General features: G+C 36.9%; 2 protein-coding genes across 4 annotated transcripts in view; both read left to right on the forward strand.

Moving 5' to 3' along the window:
* LOC129239660 (uncharacterized) overlaps positions 1 to 19,307 on the forward strand; it is a 127,434-nt gene that overhangs the window by 42,407 nt on the left and 65,720 nt on the right. The window lies entirely within an intron of this gene.
* Positions 4,432 to 6,486, forward strand: LOC129239663 (protein PRRC2C). The gene is made up of 3 exons (XM_054875332.1): positions 4,432 to 4,950; positions 5,023 to 6,048; positions 6,124 to 6,486. Exons 2-3 carry the CDS (start codon positions 5,111 to 5,113, stop codon positions 6,287 to 6,289), a joined length of 1,104 nt encoding a protein of 367 aa, XP_054731307.1. The 5' UTR covers positions 4,432 to 4,950; positions 5,023 to 5,110; the 3' UTR covers positions 6,290 to 6,486.

A 19,307-nucleotide genomic window follows, 5' to 3' on the forward strand; every position in this document is an offset into this window, starting at 1 on the left:
GCTTTAATACGGGGTAATTTTCATACCTATTGATGACTAGGGTCTCGAAATATATGCCAAAACGTGGACCCGCCGTGTCTTTGAACCGAATTAAACCAAACTTACACACATTGTTAAGTAGGTATTGAAGATGATTTCCGTATAGTTTGAATACCTATTGGTAGATAGGATTTCGAGATATAGGTCAAAACGTTGACCCGGGTAACCTTCGGATGTGTATGTACAATATGGGTATCAAATGGAAGCTGTTGGTGAATGCTTTAGTTCAGAGTATTTCCATCTGCTCCGTGACTAGGGTCTCGAGATAGAGACCAAAACGTGGACCCTAGAATGTGTTTGTACAATATGGATATCAAATGAAAGCTGTTGATAAGTGCTTTAATACGGGGTAATTTTCATACCTATTGATGACTAGGGTCTCGAAATATATGCCAAAACGTGGACCCGCCGTGTCTTTGAACCGAATTAAACCAAACTTACACACATTGTTAAGTAGGTATTGAAGATGATTTCCGTATAGTTTGAATACCTATTGGTAGATAGGGTCTCAAGATATAGGTGAAAACGTGGACCCGGGTAACCTTCGGACGTGTATGTACAATATGGGTATCAAATGAAAGCTGTTGGTGAATGCTTTAGTACAGAGTATTTTTCATGCCGCTCCGTGACTGGGGTCTCGAGATATAGGTCAAAACGTGGACCCGGGTAACCTTTGGTTGTGTATGTACAATATGGGTATCAAATGAAAGCTGTTGATAAGTGCTTTAATACGGGGTAATTTGTTATGTTATGTAATGTAATGTAATGTAATGTTATGTTATGTTATGTTATGTTATGTTATGTTATGTTATGTTATGTTATGTTATGTTATGTTATGTTATGTTATGTTATGTTATGTTATGTTATGTTATGTTATGTTATGTTATGTTATGTTATGTTATGTTATGTTATGTTATGTTATGTTATGTTATGTTATGTTATGTTATGTTATGTTATGTTATGTTATGTTATGTTATGTTATGTTATGTTATGTTATGTTATGTTATGTTATGTTATGTTATGTTATGTTATGTTATGTTATGTTATGTTATGTTATGTTATGTTATGTTATGTTATGTTATGTTATGTTATGTTATGTTATGTTATGTTATGTTATGTTATGTTATGTTATGTTATGTTATGTTATGTTATGTTATGTTATGTTATGTTATGTTATGTTATGTTATGTTATGTTATGTTATGTTATGTTATGTTATGTTATGTTATGTTATGTTATGTTATGTTATGTTATGTTATGTTATGTTATGTTATGTTATGTTATGTTATGTTATGTTATGTTATGTTATGTTATGTTATGTTATGTTATGTTATGTTATGTTATGTTGTGTTGTGTTATGTTATGTTATGTTATGTTAAAGTATATTATGTTATGTTAATGTTAACTCATTCTCTATATCCATACAAAATATTTATCAAACAAATAAAATTAAAATTTTCTTTTGAAAATGCAACCATTCAATCAGTATTTTCTTATGACGTTATCACGTTAAGCTATCGTCAGTAAACCGACTTTACAGACAACCTCTTTTTTTCGGACGAGTGTAAATTTAATATAAAAATGTCCGATGGACGCATAAAAATTTGGAGAGAGTGTAATACTAGCCTTCAAAAACGAAATCTGCAACCTTCTTTCAAGCACGGTGGTGGTTCTCTGATGGTATGGGGATGTTTCGGGGCAAACGGAGTAGGAAAGTTGCATTTTATTGATGGAATTATGACTGCGAGGCAATATATTGATATTTTAAAAAAGAATCTACGCAAAAGTGCCAAAAAATTGGGTTGCAAAAAAAAATTTATATTCCAACAAGATAACGACCCTAAGCACACGGAGTTGGATACAAGGTTATGGATCCTTTATAACTGTCCAAATTATCTCAAAACACCACCACAAAGCCCGGATATTAATCCCATAGAAAATTTATGGTCGATTTTCAAAAAGCAACTGAAACATCATCAAATAAGGAACCGAGAAGATTTAAAAAAAGTCCTCAAATCAAAGTGGAAGAATAATTCTCCAAATCTCACAAAAAATTGGTGGAATCTATGCCGAAGAGATTGTCTGCTGTTCTAAGGCAACGAGGGTATCCTACAAAATATTAATTTTCTGAACTATCTTTTATTTACTCTTTAGATCATTAAAAAAACATGTGTACTAATACGAATTTTGTTTCTGTGAAAAGTGTTAATTTTTTTCTTTCTTATTTTTTTTTTTTTTTTTTGCAATTCAATACTATTTGTGAGTGGTTTTGTTATTTGGCCTTATTTCAGTTAATTATCTATAAAATAAAACGGTTGTCAAGCATTTGTTTTAAAATTAATTTGAAAATATACGTGGTTTTTTTTATTTATAAGGGGGTGTACTAATACGAATTTTGCATACTGTATCTATCTTTCAAGAAAATAGTTTCTATAAAAATTTTGCGAAAATTTGCAGCATAAAACAGTTACAGTTCGTTGGCATATTTGTCTTTCAAGCACTCGGTGCTTTGCAGTTCTTCGAACTTCGCTACATCTTTCATGTTTGAACCTGAATCTCAAGGTTCGGCTTCACATTACTCTACTTGCCATTGTAGATATCATACTTGTACATTTAAATGTATGTGTGCATGTATGTATGTACACTGTACACACTTGCTGCCATGGTATGTACATATGTATATAAAATATATTAATTAATATCGCGTATCTTAAATCATTTCTTGCTTGTTTTGTGTTACCCCATTACTTCACCAACTTGTCACACTATTGAAACGACTGCTGTTGTTGTTGTTAATGATGCTGGACTGACTGGCTGTTGTTTAATTGCTGTGTGAAAAATTAATGCCATTCTTCGTTAAGTAAAGCGCGACGTTGCCACATTTCAGTTGCTGCAAAGAGAATAAAACTATAGCTAAGTTTCTGGTGCTTTCTGTCACTTAAGATTATATGCGCGTTCATATGTGTGTTTGTGTGGAACTGAAGCAACTTGGGTAGTTATTACTTTTGACTACTGCAATAATTGCTGCTGTTTCTTTTGCCGTGATTTTGATTGCAAAAATTCTTTGCATACATTTTAAACTAATTCTTGAATTTTTTCACGCTGAACATACATATACATATACATATGTGCATGTGTATGCAGTAATGAGCCCTTGGTATTTTGCTTCAGCTGTTATTTTGGGCATTTTAAGGGCGATTTGTTGCAGCAAAGTGAAAAATCGATAATTTGATACAAATGTGTGTATGTATGTACAAACGTACATAACATAAGTGTGTGTGTATTGAAGTTCCCCATATGGTGCAGCAAAATTGTTCGCATACGCATAATGATATCTACATACTTACATACACACGCACTTACATAGCGTAAATATTCGTTTATATCTACATACATACATATGTACATATCTACATTTGTGTATTTCGTATCTAATTCTGCAAGAAAATTGCACACACACATTCATACGTGCTTATGTATGTATGTATGTAGTTGCTGCCGTCAATAAGGGTGCGGTGGTTCGGAATTGCGTAAGTGATTGGTTCAGCTGTTTTCAGTGATTTTTCCTATGTCTTTAATTTTGTTATTCATAACTTTCATACACTGCCATTTTTTCTAATATCAGTAAGTTTTTTACCCTACGGACATTAGTACATACATATTTAATGTGACCTTTGGACATATGAAAATTGACTACATGATTCAACTTCGAAATAACTATTTAAATGATAAAAGTGAAATAGATGTGCGTAGCATGTTGACATATAAGAAAAAACACAGAAACATACATACATACATGTGCTGCCTATTAAAAGCCCTAATCCCAAAATTTATGGGGCTGCATATGCTTTATAATGCAACATTTCTATTCAGCTTGAGCGCGAAATTTTATTGCTAATTATTGTTAATGACAAATTCTGAATTTTTTTATTAAAAGTCTCTTGCTTTTGGGAAACCTAAAATAAGATTCTTTGATAAACTTTCCTCATTCTGTAAATTTCCATACAACCTCCGCCACAACCGTCAAACATGTGGGCACAACATCCTAAAATACTTGCAACTTTACGCATGTATGACCAAGTTTCAACATCTCATGCAACATGTCGCTTTCAAACCCCTTGATTATGTTGGAACGCCAACAAGTTTGCCATACAATTGTAAACCGTTTCGTTGCTATGGCGTTATTGGCGGCCATCATGGATTTACCTACACATTTCCAAAATTTGCACGAAATTGAGTAGTGCAAGTAGATAGTCACTGCATATGACTTTTCACTCTAACGCATGCTCAACAGGGGTGTGCACATGCGTTGGCGGCCATCATGGATTTTTATGAAACGGTTCGTATTTCAACGATTAGTCGGAATTGCTAGTTTGCTTGCTTACTCCAAGGCAATAGAAGCGGAAAGTACAAATTCACCACGAATAAAGTTGAACACCACCGAGTTGGTATATTTTAACGAGCAATTCGTTGTTTGTGGCGTTAGCAGTTGTGCAGTAATTTACGTGGGGTCCGGTTGTAAATTTCTTATAGTTTTGATAAATAAAAGTGAGAAATAATAATAAAGCAGCGCAAATATTTCATGAATATAATTTTGCACATCTTTAAAACATATCAATAAAGAAGAGGCACGTGATTTTATTTGTGTGCGATCGTGTTAATGCTAAACAATAGAAGGAAGTGAAAAGCAGCTCAAACGGCAGCCAATTTAAAATTGCACTTCGTATTAAATTACGAAGTTTGTTGGGAAAGGACGGCGTGTTCAGGAATAGTGGCAAATACGCAAGTTGATCATATACTTGAAATACCGTTTGACTGTGGCTGGTTATTCTATGCCCTTCAATTTATGTTTACAACAGTGACTTCAAAATTGTTGCGGCCAACGAGAATATAGCGGTCCTCGAACGAGCAATGTAAGCGCAGATATATTTCACGTGTAAAACATTTAGCTAATAAATTCTTTTTTAATTTATTGCGTTTTACAGTTGTTCACCTTTTAATTTGTATCCTCCAAAGTTACTTCAGTAACCTTGCCCGTATTTTAAAGTTTCTTTGAGTACTACACTTTTTGTAATGTCTGCGTTAGCAACATTGTCTAATCCAACACCCATTGATGCGCCTGGCGCTGGTGTTGGCTCGTCATCAACAACAAGTGGCGGCAGCAGCAACAATGTCGAGCGCCGTTGTGAAAGTGCGGATTGTAGCGTCATAAAACTTGTCTCAATGGTGCCCAAACGCAAAATCACACAATTCGTTACAGAGCCTTCGGTAATGGAAAAACCTATGCTAATAAATGGTTTCACAACAGTGTTCCAAGTGGAGGGCAATTCGGCCAAGTTGAGTGACTTGAAAAATCCTAATCCTACCAAAGGCGTTCAACCCAAAACTATTTTTCGTATTGTACCAAACACACATGCGCACATCGTGAATTATGTTGTCGTTGATGCGGACGGTGATTCCTTACGCAAAATTAATGAAGGTGATCCGGCAACAATGCGTAAGTTGCTTGAATCTCAAAAGGTGAGCGCCGATCAAATGTTAAAAAAGCTCATGGCAGGGCATGGTCCCAGCGTGCCGATTGTCTGCAATGCCGCACCGATGCCAACGGGTGTAAATACTATAACTTCAACGGCCCCATTAAATGCGTCAGCCACTACAAATACTGTCGCCGTATCCGCCACAACAACACCTACAATTAGCACTGCTAATGCAAATGTGCGTGCCAACCCTGCGACATCACCAGCGGTTACTCCTGGTGGCAGTGCGGCAAAAGCATCAGCTATACAATTACCTATGCGTATGCATCCGAATTTAAAGATAACTGCTGTGGCTAGCAGAGAAAATTTTGGACAACTAGTGGAATCAAATTTACCTACAATGCAGCCGTTGCATATGCCAGCACCTGCCGTACCCACGGTACCACTGATAACGCCTGTGCCACTGGCGAATTTGCAGAGCTCACCTGTTGTTGCTGCTCCTGCTGCTACTGCTGCTGCGACCACAGTGGATAAGTGAGTGTTTTGTAAAAACAAGATTTGGAATGCTTACTTATAAAGACTATTATATATTTTTATTTATTTGAACAGGCCAAATATCGATAAAATGCAAGCTGAACTGGCAGAATTACGACGCACTGTTGCTATGCTTGCTGAGGCTATGCCTATGAATCCACAAGCTCAGAAGGCGCTCCAACAAACGTCGTCCCAACAACCGCCTCGCGCAATGGGCGTAAAGCGACAGCGCCTCAATTAGTCAGCTAATCTGCTTATTTAAATTAGCTTTATGTCGAGGTTTAGGGAGGTATGCTGGCAAACGCACAAAAAGAGAATAGTTAGACTGTAGAAATAGCTTTTTTTTATCCAAAGAAAAGTTAGGCATTTGCCGATATTTTAAATATGTGACTTTTATTGGTAAGCCGTTTTCAATATATAAAACTTGAGTTTTGGAAATTTGTAATTTAACCTTTAACTAAAGATTGGGGCTTTTTTATGCGTATTTCAACGCAGAATTTCATTCGTATTATAAAACGCCCGGTTTTCACTTTATTTATGGCGATTGATAGAGATTTCTACTTTAAATAAAACGCGTGTTCACCATTCAAGCGGAAATCAAAGAATCCCCCTTTTATTTAAATTTGCATTTTTCATCAAATCAGATAATACAAGCTTAAGCTACGTTCACAATAAAATGATTTAAAATATGTTATTCTAATAATACAAGCTTAAGCTACGTTTACATAAAAATGGTGCATATAAAAAGTGGTTCCTTTACAGTATAAAAGTTCTGTTATATTCTTATACTATGGGAGTTTTAACAACATCGATTGTGTGTTAAGAAAGCCAACGAGTAATGGAAATTTAAAATACTATTAAATGATTCGGAAATCAGCATACTGCCAAACGCACTATACTAAATTTAGTGTATTTCCATAAGCAAATAGACTCCATGAAATTGAAATATGAAGTTTGGGCTTGTACGAGGGTAAGGGATAAACGCTAAAAAAACTCTTTTTTCATGAATTTATTGTAGCGAAACGGTTCAAGTCAGTTTATTAAAAGTTGTTGCATATTATAAAGTAACATTTCAAGAATATTTGATAAAATTTTCATGTAAAAATATTGCAAAATGAGCGAATGAGAGCACATTTACGTAGACGTCTTTTCAAAAATACATTTTGCAGTAGTCAGCATATCTCAGCGTAGAATCATCTGAAATCGAAAAAATCGAATAATTTATTTAAAGTATGAGTTAAACTTCCCCCCAACGTTTATTTTGACGATTTATTTTCATTTTCAGCCATTTGGTAGTCGTTTGAAATAAAAAGTGATTTTTGACGAAAAAATGCCGCCATTTTGTAGGTGTAAAACCACCTTAATATAAAAAAAAATGGCGAAAAAAAACGTTGGGAGGAAGTTTTTTATATGTAAAATATGTGTGCAAAATTTCAAAAGGATCGGTTGAGTAGTTTTCAAATGCCAATGACTACGCACTTTAAAAAAAAAAGTTCGAGAAAACCGCGTTTAAAGTTTGTACCGGACTACGGGCGCAACTGCTGCGTCTCTGCAGATGTTTGAGGCGGCTCGGCTTTATGCTCTATAACTTAAAAAGTTTTGCTCGGATTGACTTAAAATTTTAACACGGTATTTTTGAAATGTTTTACTACAATAACATGCAAAAAAAAAAAAAATCGATTTTTATCCCTTACCCCCCCTTTAATGCGAATACATATTCCTACAGCTAATTACAAATACACTTTCCTGCAATATTGGGATATATTTGTTTTTATCACTTGACTGGGAATTATTTTTATTTTTGTAATCTCTTCTGAGAGCTTTGACAAATCTTTGTTCACCGCGTCACTTAATTTTCTAATTTTATTTTTAAAGCTGACTTCCATCCTTTCTTGGAACATTTTGAGTAGTTGGCTGTATTTTGTACTTTTTAAAGGTTATTTTTAGGAAGCGAAAGAGGCCGTTCAATTATTACGTAAGCAGATTTATTACAATTATTTTACTTTTACAGGTGGCGGAAGAAACCTGTTATCTAGTAATCTGAATAGGCCACTTCTTGGACGACAGCAATCTGTATTTCTACATTTTAAAATTTGAAGCAAGTATTGGCTTTCACGCACATGTTCTGAATACCATTTAATGTCTGTAAAATCAGGAACATCTTGTTGACCTGCCCCAACATATTTTGCAGTAACATTATAGTCATCAATTTCCATTGAACTCCATACTGTAGCGCTAATACATTTCCTGCAAATTCCAAATTAGATCTTTCTAAATGTTCATCAATTGTAACGCCACGTTCATCCAAATGAGACCCAAAATGGTCATGAGGCAACATTAAACCAGCCAGTTCCCGATTAAGAGGAGCCATTCTGCGCTCTACTCTGTTGTACGCACTTCTTCCAGGAGCATTGGTAGCTAAAAACAATGCATCGAGGTTATGTCACTTTAAGTGTTGTATAGCAAACCCTATGCCTTTTTCATAACGCGGATTTTCATCTGACCCTCCATCAACCGTCATGATTACCACTGGTTTTACTAGTCCATGGTCAGTTTTAGCTAATGGTCGAAACTCTTACAAGTTCGAGAAGCGTCTCGAAATCCTGAGCATGAGTATTAGCAGTAGATGAACTATGCTTTCCACTTCGAACAGCGATGTATGTTGGTCCAGAATATTCAACGACTTGCGGTTGTCCTAGCATACTGGAAGTGATTTTGATACCAGCATAAACAGATGGTATTAATTTATGACGCTCAGCGATTACCCAATCGTGGTCTTTGTAGCAGTGCAATTTTGTGGTTGTCTTCAACACTTCCGTTGACAACGTTGGATGATAGTTGATTTGTCATACCGTTACTTGCCCTGGCGTCGCTTGAACTGCAACGCTTCGGCAAACGGTCACAAACAGCTATATCGCAATATCTTATTAAACACGATCCTTTAAAAGTCTTATCTTTGTATCCATCAATATGTAACATTGTAATCTCGGGAGTTAAATTTCTCTGATATTTTCGGATTACTGTAAATAATTCCGTTTTCCAAACAAACCAAATGAACAATATTGGGAGCTTTAAAGAGCTTTCCATTCGTCACTTGGCGATATTGCGGTTTGGCATTTTTTGGCTGCCTTATGAAAGATTGAATTATGTTTTTGGCAGGTTGAATAGTAGTTTGACCATTTGTCAAGGTTGTATGCAATACATTTAATTATTTCCTTTGCTGTTGCTATCTCAAATCTGTATTTGGGTGGCATCTCTGCAGCCAGATGATAAATAATGTGTGTTCGCGTAGTCGCGTAGATCTAATCAATCATAGACTTTGTCTTATGTTCGCATTGCAGCATTTTGTGAGTTTTGGTAAAGCGGATTTAGGCTGACGCAGCGTAGTTCATGTTGGAACGGGCAAAGGCTTGGTATATTTGCAAGGCTGTTTATGTGAAGTTTGTTGCTTCTTTTTGGAGAGTTGGGAATTTTTGTTCTTAGTTATTCAGTAGTTGATCGCTAGGGACCAAAAGATCTATGCGTGGCTTATTGCCAACCAGGCTAACGTAACCTATTTAGTAGGTTTTTTTTTTTTTTTTATTTTATTTTATTTTATTTTATTTTTTTTTTTTTTTTATTTATTTATTACGGTCTTATAGACCTAGATAATATTGGCAAAATTACATTAAAACTACTAAAAGATATAAAGTATATACTGAACAAACTTCAAGTATATAAGTTGGGTATTATTGGCACAATAAATTTCAATTATATATTTCTAACTATCTAAATGCTGTGGAAAGCTTAGAATACTCATATAAAAGTTTCTTAAATATTTCTGGACTCTCACAGTTTTTTAAGTGTACAGGTAATTCATTATATGCTCTAGCTCCTCCTGTCCAGTTCATTTCTGGCTATTGGGACGTGAAAATTATTTCTGTTCCTTGTTTGGTAGTTGCGAATTTCACTGTTGTATATCAGTATTATTAGATTGCCTAATTTTATATTATGTATGAATTTCAAAGTGTAGTATGTCACTAGTCACACAGCTATGATAAGACCCATTATCACCTATGCATCAGTGGTCTGGATGAGTAGACTATCCCTAGTGGGAGTCAGGAGGACCTTATCGAGACTACAACGCACTGTGGCCATCTGTTGCACCGGAGCTTTTCCGACTATTTCAGGCCCGGCACTAGATGCTCTGATTGGTTTACCACCACTTGATGCTTTCATCCGAGGAGAGGCCCTGAAGGCCATCTGCAGACTGAAACACAGTGGGAACTGGTACGGCCCTTGTCCGGCATTGGAACACAGAGAAGGTATGGACATCGATCCAACGATTCTCTCCATGCCCCTTGACTCAATGCCATCAAGAGTCGTACTTGAAAAGAGATACGGTGTAGTGCTTCCAGAGGCTCAGTTGTGGGGAGACTCAGAAAATGAGCCCGGCAAACACTGTTTTCGCATTTTTACGGATGGCTCCAGGACCGAGCATGGCTCCGGCTCTGGGGTCTACGTGGAATCCAGCGGGACAAAACTGCACTTTGCTCTTGGAATGCATGCATCTGTGTTTCAAACGGAGGTGTATGCAGTTCAAGAAGCGATGAACTTTGTTGTGGAAAAACGATGGAGAGGCAGATCTATATGTGTCTGCAGCGACAGCCAAGCTGCGCTTATGGCCTTAGACAGCCCTCAAACCACATCAGGGGTAGTGAAGTCCTGTAAATCCAGGCTGAACTATGTCGGCAGACATAACAGCCTGATGCTAACATGGGTCCCGGGACACGTGGGTATCGCGGGTAACGAGACCTCTGACTCCTTAGCTAAGATGGGCTCTGAAGCCAACTTCTTTGGCCCAGAGCCCGCTTTGCCACTCCCCTCTGCGGCCATCACGGCCACGGTTAGCAAATGGGTAACTACTACCCACAAGCGAGCTTGGCAGGCTGAGAGAGGCTGCAGATGGACAAAACTGATGTTACCTGTCATGTCCGATCGACTGTCGCAAACCCTTCTGTCATTAGGCAGAGGGGAGTGCAGACGGCTGGTTGGACTAATGACGGGCCACTTTCTGTGGGCAAAGCACATGGAAAGGTTGGGCATCTCAGACAGTGTACTCTGCCCAGCTTGTGAAGAGGAGGATGAGACGGCGGATCACTTCCTGTGTGTCTGCCCCGCCTTCGCCCGAATCAGGTTTGAGGTCTTTGGCACTGATGTGTTAAGAAGCGACCATCTTGGCTCCTTGGCACCACAAGATCTACTCAGATTTCTTCGGAGATCGGGTAGATTTAAAGAAAATTAAAAGGGAATCCAAGTGTAGTACAATGGATTCAATTAATGTCTGAGTGCTGCACTTGCTAGTTGTCCCGACAAAAAAAAAAAAAAAAAAAAAAAAATGTCACTAGTTGTTTCACACTGAGCCAATTCAATTCTCTGATCATTTCTAGAATTGGCGTGTCGTATCGTTTTCTTAAAATAAAACGCATCGCTTTATTTTGTTTCTTTTGTAGATTCGAGATTTGAGTGTCGGTGAACGTAAATAGAATTGTCGGACAGTAAATGAAGTGAGGCTCAATCATTGATCTATACACCATAATTTTGTATTTCTTGCTGATAAATTTACATGAGCGGAACATAATACCTATCTTTTTACCTAGTTCCGCCTCTGTATATTTCAAGTGCTCATCGAATTTTAGCTTATCATCAATTATTATTCCCAAATACTTTATTTTATCAACTCTTTGCAAGGGATTATTTGCAATATTCAGCGTTATAATGTCTGGATCCACTGTTCTTCTTGTCATCAGAATATATATTTTGTCTTATCGATGTTAATTTTCAGTTTGTTATGGCACAGCCATATGTATATCATATTTAAATCTGTTTGCACTTTAGATATAGCTTCTTCCATTGTTGGAGCACTCAGAGTTAATAAGGCATCATCCGCGAATAGACGAATTTTACAAAATTTTAGGTATTTAATAACATCATTGATGTATACTATGAATAATATTGGTGCGAGCACAGAGCCCTGTTGCAATCCTATTGGAACATCTATTTCTGAAGAGACAGCATCTCCTATTACCGTTTTTTGTCTTCTACCGCTTAGATAACTTTCAAACCAATTTAAAGATTGGTTTTGTACGCCAACATTGTGTAGCTTCTTTATTAAATTGTCTCTGTCTACGGTTTCAAAAGCTCTTTTCAAGTCTAAAAAAACTGATATTGTGATCTCCTTCTTTGACAAATTTTCTTTCCACTCTGTAATTACCAAGTTTATTGCCGATTCACACGAGTGCTTAGATCTAAACCCAGATTGTTCCTGTATTATAATTTGATGGTCATTAAGATACTGTAGCAGTTGGTCTTTGGCTATTGTTTCAATTATTTTTTCATCACATTGCAATGTGTTTATAGGACGCAGTTCTTCTGGTTTTGTTGTTCCTCTAATCTTTTCCACTGGAATAACTACAGAGATTTTCCAGCACTCCGGGAAAATACCTTGAGAGAAGCTTTCATTGATTAGGCAGGCATATGTATATCCCAAGTACTCCATAGAGTCTTTTATTACACCTTCCGTTAACATTTTTTTACCACCATATTTATTTTTTAATGACGAAACAGTTTTAATTATATCATCCGTGGTGACCCTCCTAAATTCAAATATGTTTCTGTCCAAAACTTCACGCTCTTCATTCATTACAATGTTTTCGATACTATTATGAATTGTCATGATGCTTTCCACAAAATATTTATTAAGCTCATTTGTTGGAATATCTTTCCAAGAATGTTGGATATTTTTTTATGCGCTTCTTTGGGCGAGATATTGTCTATTGTCCTGGTTCTCCTAGTTATGCGACCCCCACTCTTGCTGGGCAATCTTTCGCCATTGCAGCATGCTCGAATTTGTACTTGACGCATACCAGTTATTTGCATTGCCCCTCTTGTTCATGAGCTTTAAAGCATTTCCGTCTTTCGTCTTTCAGTCTTTTCTTTGCAATGTTGTGCGAAATGGTTAAATCTAAAGCAACTTAACATCGGGATTGTATATATGTTTGTACTTATATCTTGGTGTAGGCATAAGTCGCTTTGTCTGGGATATTTTGACATTTAAAGAAGATGTTTACTGTTTTTTTTTCTCTTTGTCGTCTCTGTCCCTTTGTTCTAATCTGATGGGTTTTAATATCTGTATGGATGATTTAAAGACTTTTTTCAGTTCTACGTCATTTTAACCCTTCAGTAGTCCACTTTCACTCACTTCCTTTAATTTGACAATCTTTAGTTTTTTTTTAATAGGTTGGACACTGCTATGACGTTTATAGGTTTTCTTTTCTGTCCGTCGGTTTTTGAGTCAATGAAGACTATAAAGGGTCCCTGGTGGTCACGGGGAACTGAGTGTAGTGGCGATAGGCCAGGGATGGGGTACAGTGCACTAGACAGGCTTAAGGGAGGGGTCTAGGGTTTGAGCATTTTTTTTAATGAATTTTTGAGACTTTGCTTTAGAGATATGAATAGTGAAAATGTATTTAAACTTTTTGTACATTATAAAGCATCATTTCAACAATATTGTACTAAATTTTTGTAAGAAAATATCGGAAAATAAGCCGGTGAGGTAACTTTTCCGAAAACGCCTTTTCCAAAAGGTGATTTACGGTGACTATCGTATCTAGTTGTAGAATCACCTGAAATAAAAAAAAACAATTATTTGGTTAAATTATCACCGAATTCGAAATAGTTAAGAAATCATTGTTTTTTTTCATACTTACACTGAATCATCGATTCCAGCTCCATAAAGTACTTCCTCTGCTGCATTTTGGTTGTCTTCAGCCAGTTTTTTTCAAGTCTGCGCTGAATTCTCGCTTCTTTACTCTGTTGTTGTGACTCAAGCTCTGCTCTGTTGATTCTATCGTTGTCCTGCAGCCTTGCATATTGTTGTTTTTTGGCGGCCCTCGCTTTTTTCTCGGCTGGTTTAAACGCAATTTTGTTGCATTTCGATCGGATCTAGAAACTTTAGATGTTCTCGGCATTTTTGTAACGCTCCGCTCCAAACGCTCGCAGCTGTCGCAGAGGAGTGGGGACAAAAACGTCTATAATTCCAAAAGTTTTGCTCCGATTGAGCTGAAATTTTGGGACAATATTTTTGAGATGATTTACTATAAGAAAAAGCTATTTCCAAAAAATCCATTTTTTGAAAGTCAAACCCTAGACCCCTCCCTTAACCCCTTAGCCTACACGATATCTACCAATTGCGCGAGCTATAATACGCAAGAAATTCGTTCGCGCGCCGTGCCATTCAACTGTTCAGCCGTGTACCCGAACTGGCGCAAAGTGTATACTTTTCGTAACATATATATTTCAATGCAACGAAAGGAATTGTGAAATAATAAACAATGTTTAGGTACAAATAGTAATTTTAAGATGTCTAGGAAGTAATCATAATCAATTGATCACAAAGTCTTTACCACGAGTCAGACTCGTTGTTTTCGCTTATGGCACAAATTCTTTACCACGAGTCAGACTCGTGGCTATAGGCTAAAGGGTTAATTTCCTTGTGCGGCAGTCCTTGGTCGGGAGAAACCCGGCTCATTCGGGTAACGTAGAACTGACTGCCATGGAATGGTTTTTGTTATAGTTTGTTTGCATTCAGTGTTAGAGTCATTGAATGCAATAAAGTGTCCATGGTGGTCTTTTTTCGTATCTGGGTTCTTCTTTTTTGGTGGCATTTTTTGTAGTCGTTAAAGGGTTTAATAATTAGGTTGCTTTTGAAATTGCCAATTTTTGTCCTTTTTTGCAAGCTTGATGATTCTTGTGCCCGGGTGCCCTTTGGCTTCTTTAGCCACGTTTATTTTGCGCTTGCTGTTCGCTATTTCATTAGCTTGTTTTTAATTATTTGTATTGATAATAATACTGCTTCAATAAGTTCTGTGTTTATTACGCAATTAAATTCACTGTTTGTTAATATTCTTTGTCTACTTTAAATTTGCGTTAATTTTTTTACCTTCTTTTAACCTTCAGTGTTGCCACTGGAATGAGTTTTTTACTTTGATTGAAACAAATCACAAAAGTAGCAATGATCCCGGTTGTATTAAGGATGTAGTGTTAGGCGGAAGATAGCAAAATTGCACATTTGGGTGCTCCAAGAGCGGATGGCAAGGTGCATTGTCTAGAATTAAAAGAACTTTAAATTCTAGACATTTTGCATTCATGTAGCGTCTAACTTCTGAAATGAAGTAATTCTGGAACCATTCTGTAAAGATTGCACTGGTCATCCATGCCTTTTTGTTTGCTGTCCAGTGAATTGGCAGTTTATGAAATCTACACTTTTCATCGAGCGTGGTCTTAAAGCACGATTTACTAGCAGTGGTTTTAACATACGTTCTCTTGAAGCATTGGAACAAAACAACAATGTTACACGGTCCTTTGCTACTTTTAAACCACCGGCAGTTTTCTGCGATTTTGCAACATAAGTTCTGCTCGGCATTTTTTTCCAAAGAGGCCACTTTCATCTACATTCCAAACTTGATCTGGGGTGTATCCTCCATCTTCAATAATTTTTCTAAGTTTTTCAGGAAATTTTTTGGCAGCCAATTCATCTGCAGACGCAGTTTCTCCCTTAATTTTTACAATATGGAAGCATGTCGTTTAAGAAAACCTGTCATCCAACCTGTACTTGCAGAAAATTTGGGTTGTTTTGACTGAGATGAAGTGCCTGGCTCGACTTCTTTAATACGTTTATAAATTCTTAATGCAGCTTGCTTGATAGCAATTCCATCTACTGGTATTCTTTTTTGTGATTTATCTTCAATCCACATTACCAAAGCTTTTTCCATCTTCTCTTTGACAACATCTCTTATGTATGACGATGATTTAGCACTTATTTTCGTTCCAGAACATACCGATTTTCTAATCGCAGTTATTTTTCTTGATCGTTCTTATGGTAGCTTCATGAATACCAAAATGCTTTCCTACAGCCGTTGCTCCTTGTCCTGTTGTAAGTTGATCTAAAATTTTAATTTTAGTATCTAAACTGATCGCCTTCCTCTTGGCTTCTATTACAGGTGAATTATGTGACATTGTGTTAAGGCTACCAAAATATTTTTCATATTAATAATGCAAAGATTTGAAAATTATTTAAAGCTTACCTGTTATTGAGTTAATAAATCTATACGAGCACTAACTTTATTTTACTTATAATGTTTTAAATACTCACAACAACTAAGCGTCTTTTCTTTTCAACTCTCAAAACCAAACTAAATTGCGTAAAAAGTACATTACGTCTTTACTCTATGCATAATTCGGGGAATCCCATTCGTACACACATATTTTTATAGCAACAGCTGTACACGATAACAGCCCAAAGCCGCTCATTCTGTATAGATGCGATTACATGCTGATATTCTAAGACCCTAAACAAATAACCTAAACCGATATGCTAAAACAAAAATCCCAAACAATGAATCCGATTTGCTCTATGAGATTCAAGAAAAATTCATAAAATATTGAAAATCGTGTTAAAACAAAACAATTCGTGTAAAAAAAATTTTTTTTTCTCTTTTTAACTCGTGTAAAAAAAATTCGTGTAAAAAGAGAATTAGGTGTATTTGTATTTGAAGAAATATTTCTTTAAGAGTGAATAGTTTTTTTTTTATTACAAATATAAAAATAAGTTATCTGTATCTTACTACCACTAATTACCACTAAATACTTTTTTAAGTTGAAGTTTTTCAAAATAAACGGCTTACTGGTACTGGAAAAGTATGTAAATTGAACTCAAATTAGCTGGAGTAAGAGAGTTAAGCTGTAATTTTAAGTCATTAAATGCAGTAAATAAATTTAAATTAATTGTATTATAAACTAAGCAGAGCAATTTTTATTTTTATACTCGTTTTTATACGGGAAATTGGTTTGTATGCTAGCTTTTAATTTTTTTTCAGCCCAAACAAGGTGAAGCAAACCAGTAAATGAATTCTTGATCGCGATTACGAACTTGAGTACTTCTTAAGCATATACAGTATTGTGCTTAGATCAAGCAGCCTTTTTGTGGTAACTACCGATTTGTTTCTGCCTATATTTTAACATAGAAATATATTTGAATATTTCCTTCGTAATGGTTTGGTGGGGAGTGTCTTGCAAAGGCGTTACATCTCTTCATTTCTGCGAAAAAGAGGTTACGACCGGGGCAAAAGTGTACCAGGAGCATGGCCTAGAGGGCGTGGTGAAGCAGTTGAGCAGTACGCTCTTCAATGGGGAGAGCGTTGGATCTTCCAGCAAGATTCCTCTCCAGCCCATAAGTCAAAAACCACCCAACAGTTACTAAAAACCAATTTCTCGGATGACCAGAATGACTCGCGTTTTTCCTGACCCAGTAAACTAACCCTGTCTAGTGTACCGTACCTCAAAAACCAATAATCCTGGGTTCATGGCTGCAGAAGATAGGCCGCCTGGAAGCCCAGATCTGAATCCACTGCACTACAGTTTGTGGTCAGAAGTGGAGGACATGGCCTGTCGAAGACCTCACAGAAATTTGAAGAGTCTCAAACAAGCTTTGGTTAGAACAGCGGCGTCAATATCCATGGGAACCACCATGCGTGCTGCAATAGCTGAATGTCCTAATCGTTTAAAAGGCTTGTGTAACAGTACCTCTTTGAATGACTATTTAAATTTTTGATTTAACTTATAACAGAACTTATGGCAGGACTAAGTATTTTCCTATGGCCGGGAACCCATACCAGAGTAATTTGATGGCAATTATACTGCCTCTACACTGTAAAACTAGTTTGGATGAAATGGAATTGGAATCTAAGGTATTAATAGCTGCTTGACGGTCTTATTTCAATATGGCATCCATCTAAAGTTAATTCAACTTATTTGTAAACTTTGAACACTAATTAACTAACTGTATACTATACTGTATACGGTGGCCGCCGTAGCCGAATGGGTTGGTGCGCGACTACCATTCGGAATTCACAGAGAGAACGTCGGTTCGAATCTCGGTGAAAAAGCCTAAATTAAGAAACACATTTTTCTAATAGCGGTCGTCCCTCGGCAGGCAATGGCAAGCCTCCGAGTGTATTTCTGCCATGAAAAAGCTCCTCATTAAAAATATCTGTTGTTCGGAGTCGGCTTAAAACTGTAGGTCCCTCCATATATATATACATATATAGGGTGTTTTTTTAGAGGTTAGGTTTTCAAGTTGGCACTACTTTTTTCGTAGATGGTCTTTTTGACAGCTGTCACTTGATTTATGCTCAGTTTGGTTTGCCATTTCATAATGAATAGACGAACGACCATCAAGCGCGTCGCACGTTCGTTGAATGGGCCCAAAACGAGATGGCCACCGATCCCGATTTTCACAAAAAAATTTTGTTCAGCGATGAAGCTCACTTTTGGTTGAATGGGTATGTCAATAAGCAAAATTGTCGCATTTGGAGTGAACATAATCCACAAGCCATTGCTGAGACGCCGTTACATCCTCAAAAAGTCACTGTTTGGTGTGCTCTATGGGCAGAGGGAATCATTGGTCCATATTTCTTTAAAAATGAAGCCGGCCATAATGTTACAGTCAATGGAGAGCGCTATAGAGCCATGATTAATGACTTTTTCGTGCCTGAATTGGACGATGTTGATGTGGACGACCTTTGGTTCCAACAAGATGGCGCTACATGCCATACAGCCAACGCAACAATCGATTTATTGAAGGAAACTTTTGGTGAGCGCATTATCTCGCGCGGTGGACCTGTGGCGTGGCCTCCAAGATCGTGCGATATAACACCGCTGGACTATTTCTTGTGGGGCTATGTGAAGTCGCTTGTCAACGCAGATAGGCCCGAGACGATTGACGTCTTGGAAGAGAATATTCGGCGCGTTATTGCTGACATACGGCCCCAATTGCTGCAAAAAGTGGTCGAAAATTGGGCCTCTCGGCTGGAATTTATTCGAGCCAGCCGCGGCGGCCACTTGCCCGAAATCATTTTTAAAACATAATGGCAAACCCTTATCTTTATAATAAAGCTAAATTCTTGGCCATAACATTAAATTATATACGTTTTATTTCATCTTGAAAACCTAACCTCTAAAAAAAACACCCTTTACAAGGCAATAAATTTCAACATTTCTTCGCGTGTAAAATCTGTCCACCGATGCATGCGGCTATGAAGTGACATGTTGACATTCTGTTTTAGTTGAGAAGCGTACAAATTTGTTTGTGTGACCATAAGATCTAACACTTCATTGGTCAATATACGTCGATAAATGGATACAACGGATTGTTCGCTTTG

The sequence above is a fragment of the Anastrepha obliqua genome, chromosome 2, assembly GCF_027943255.1.
Source record: "Anastrepha obliqua isolate idAnaObli1 chromosome 2, idAnaObli1_1.0, whole genome shotgun sequence".
NCBI lineage: Eukaryota > Metazoa > Arthropoda > Insecta > Diptera > Tephritidae > Anastrepha > Anastrepha obliqua.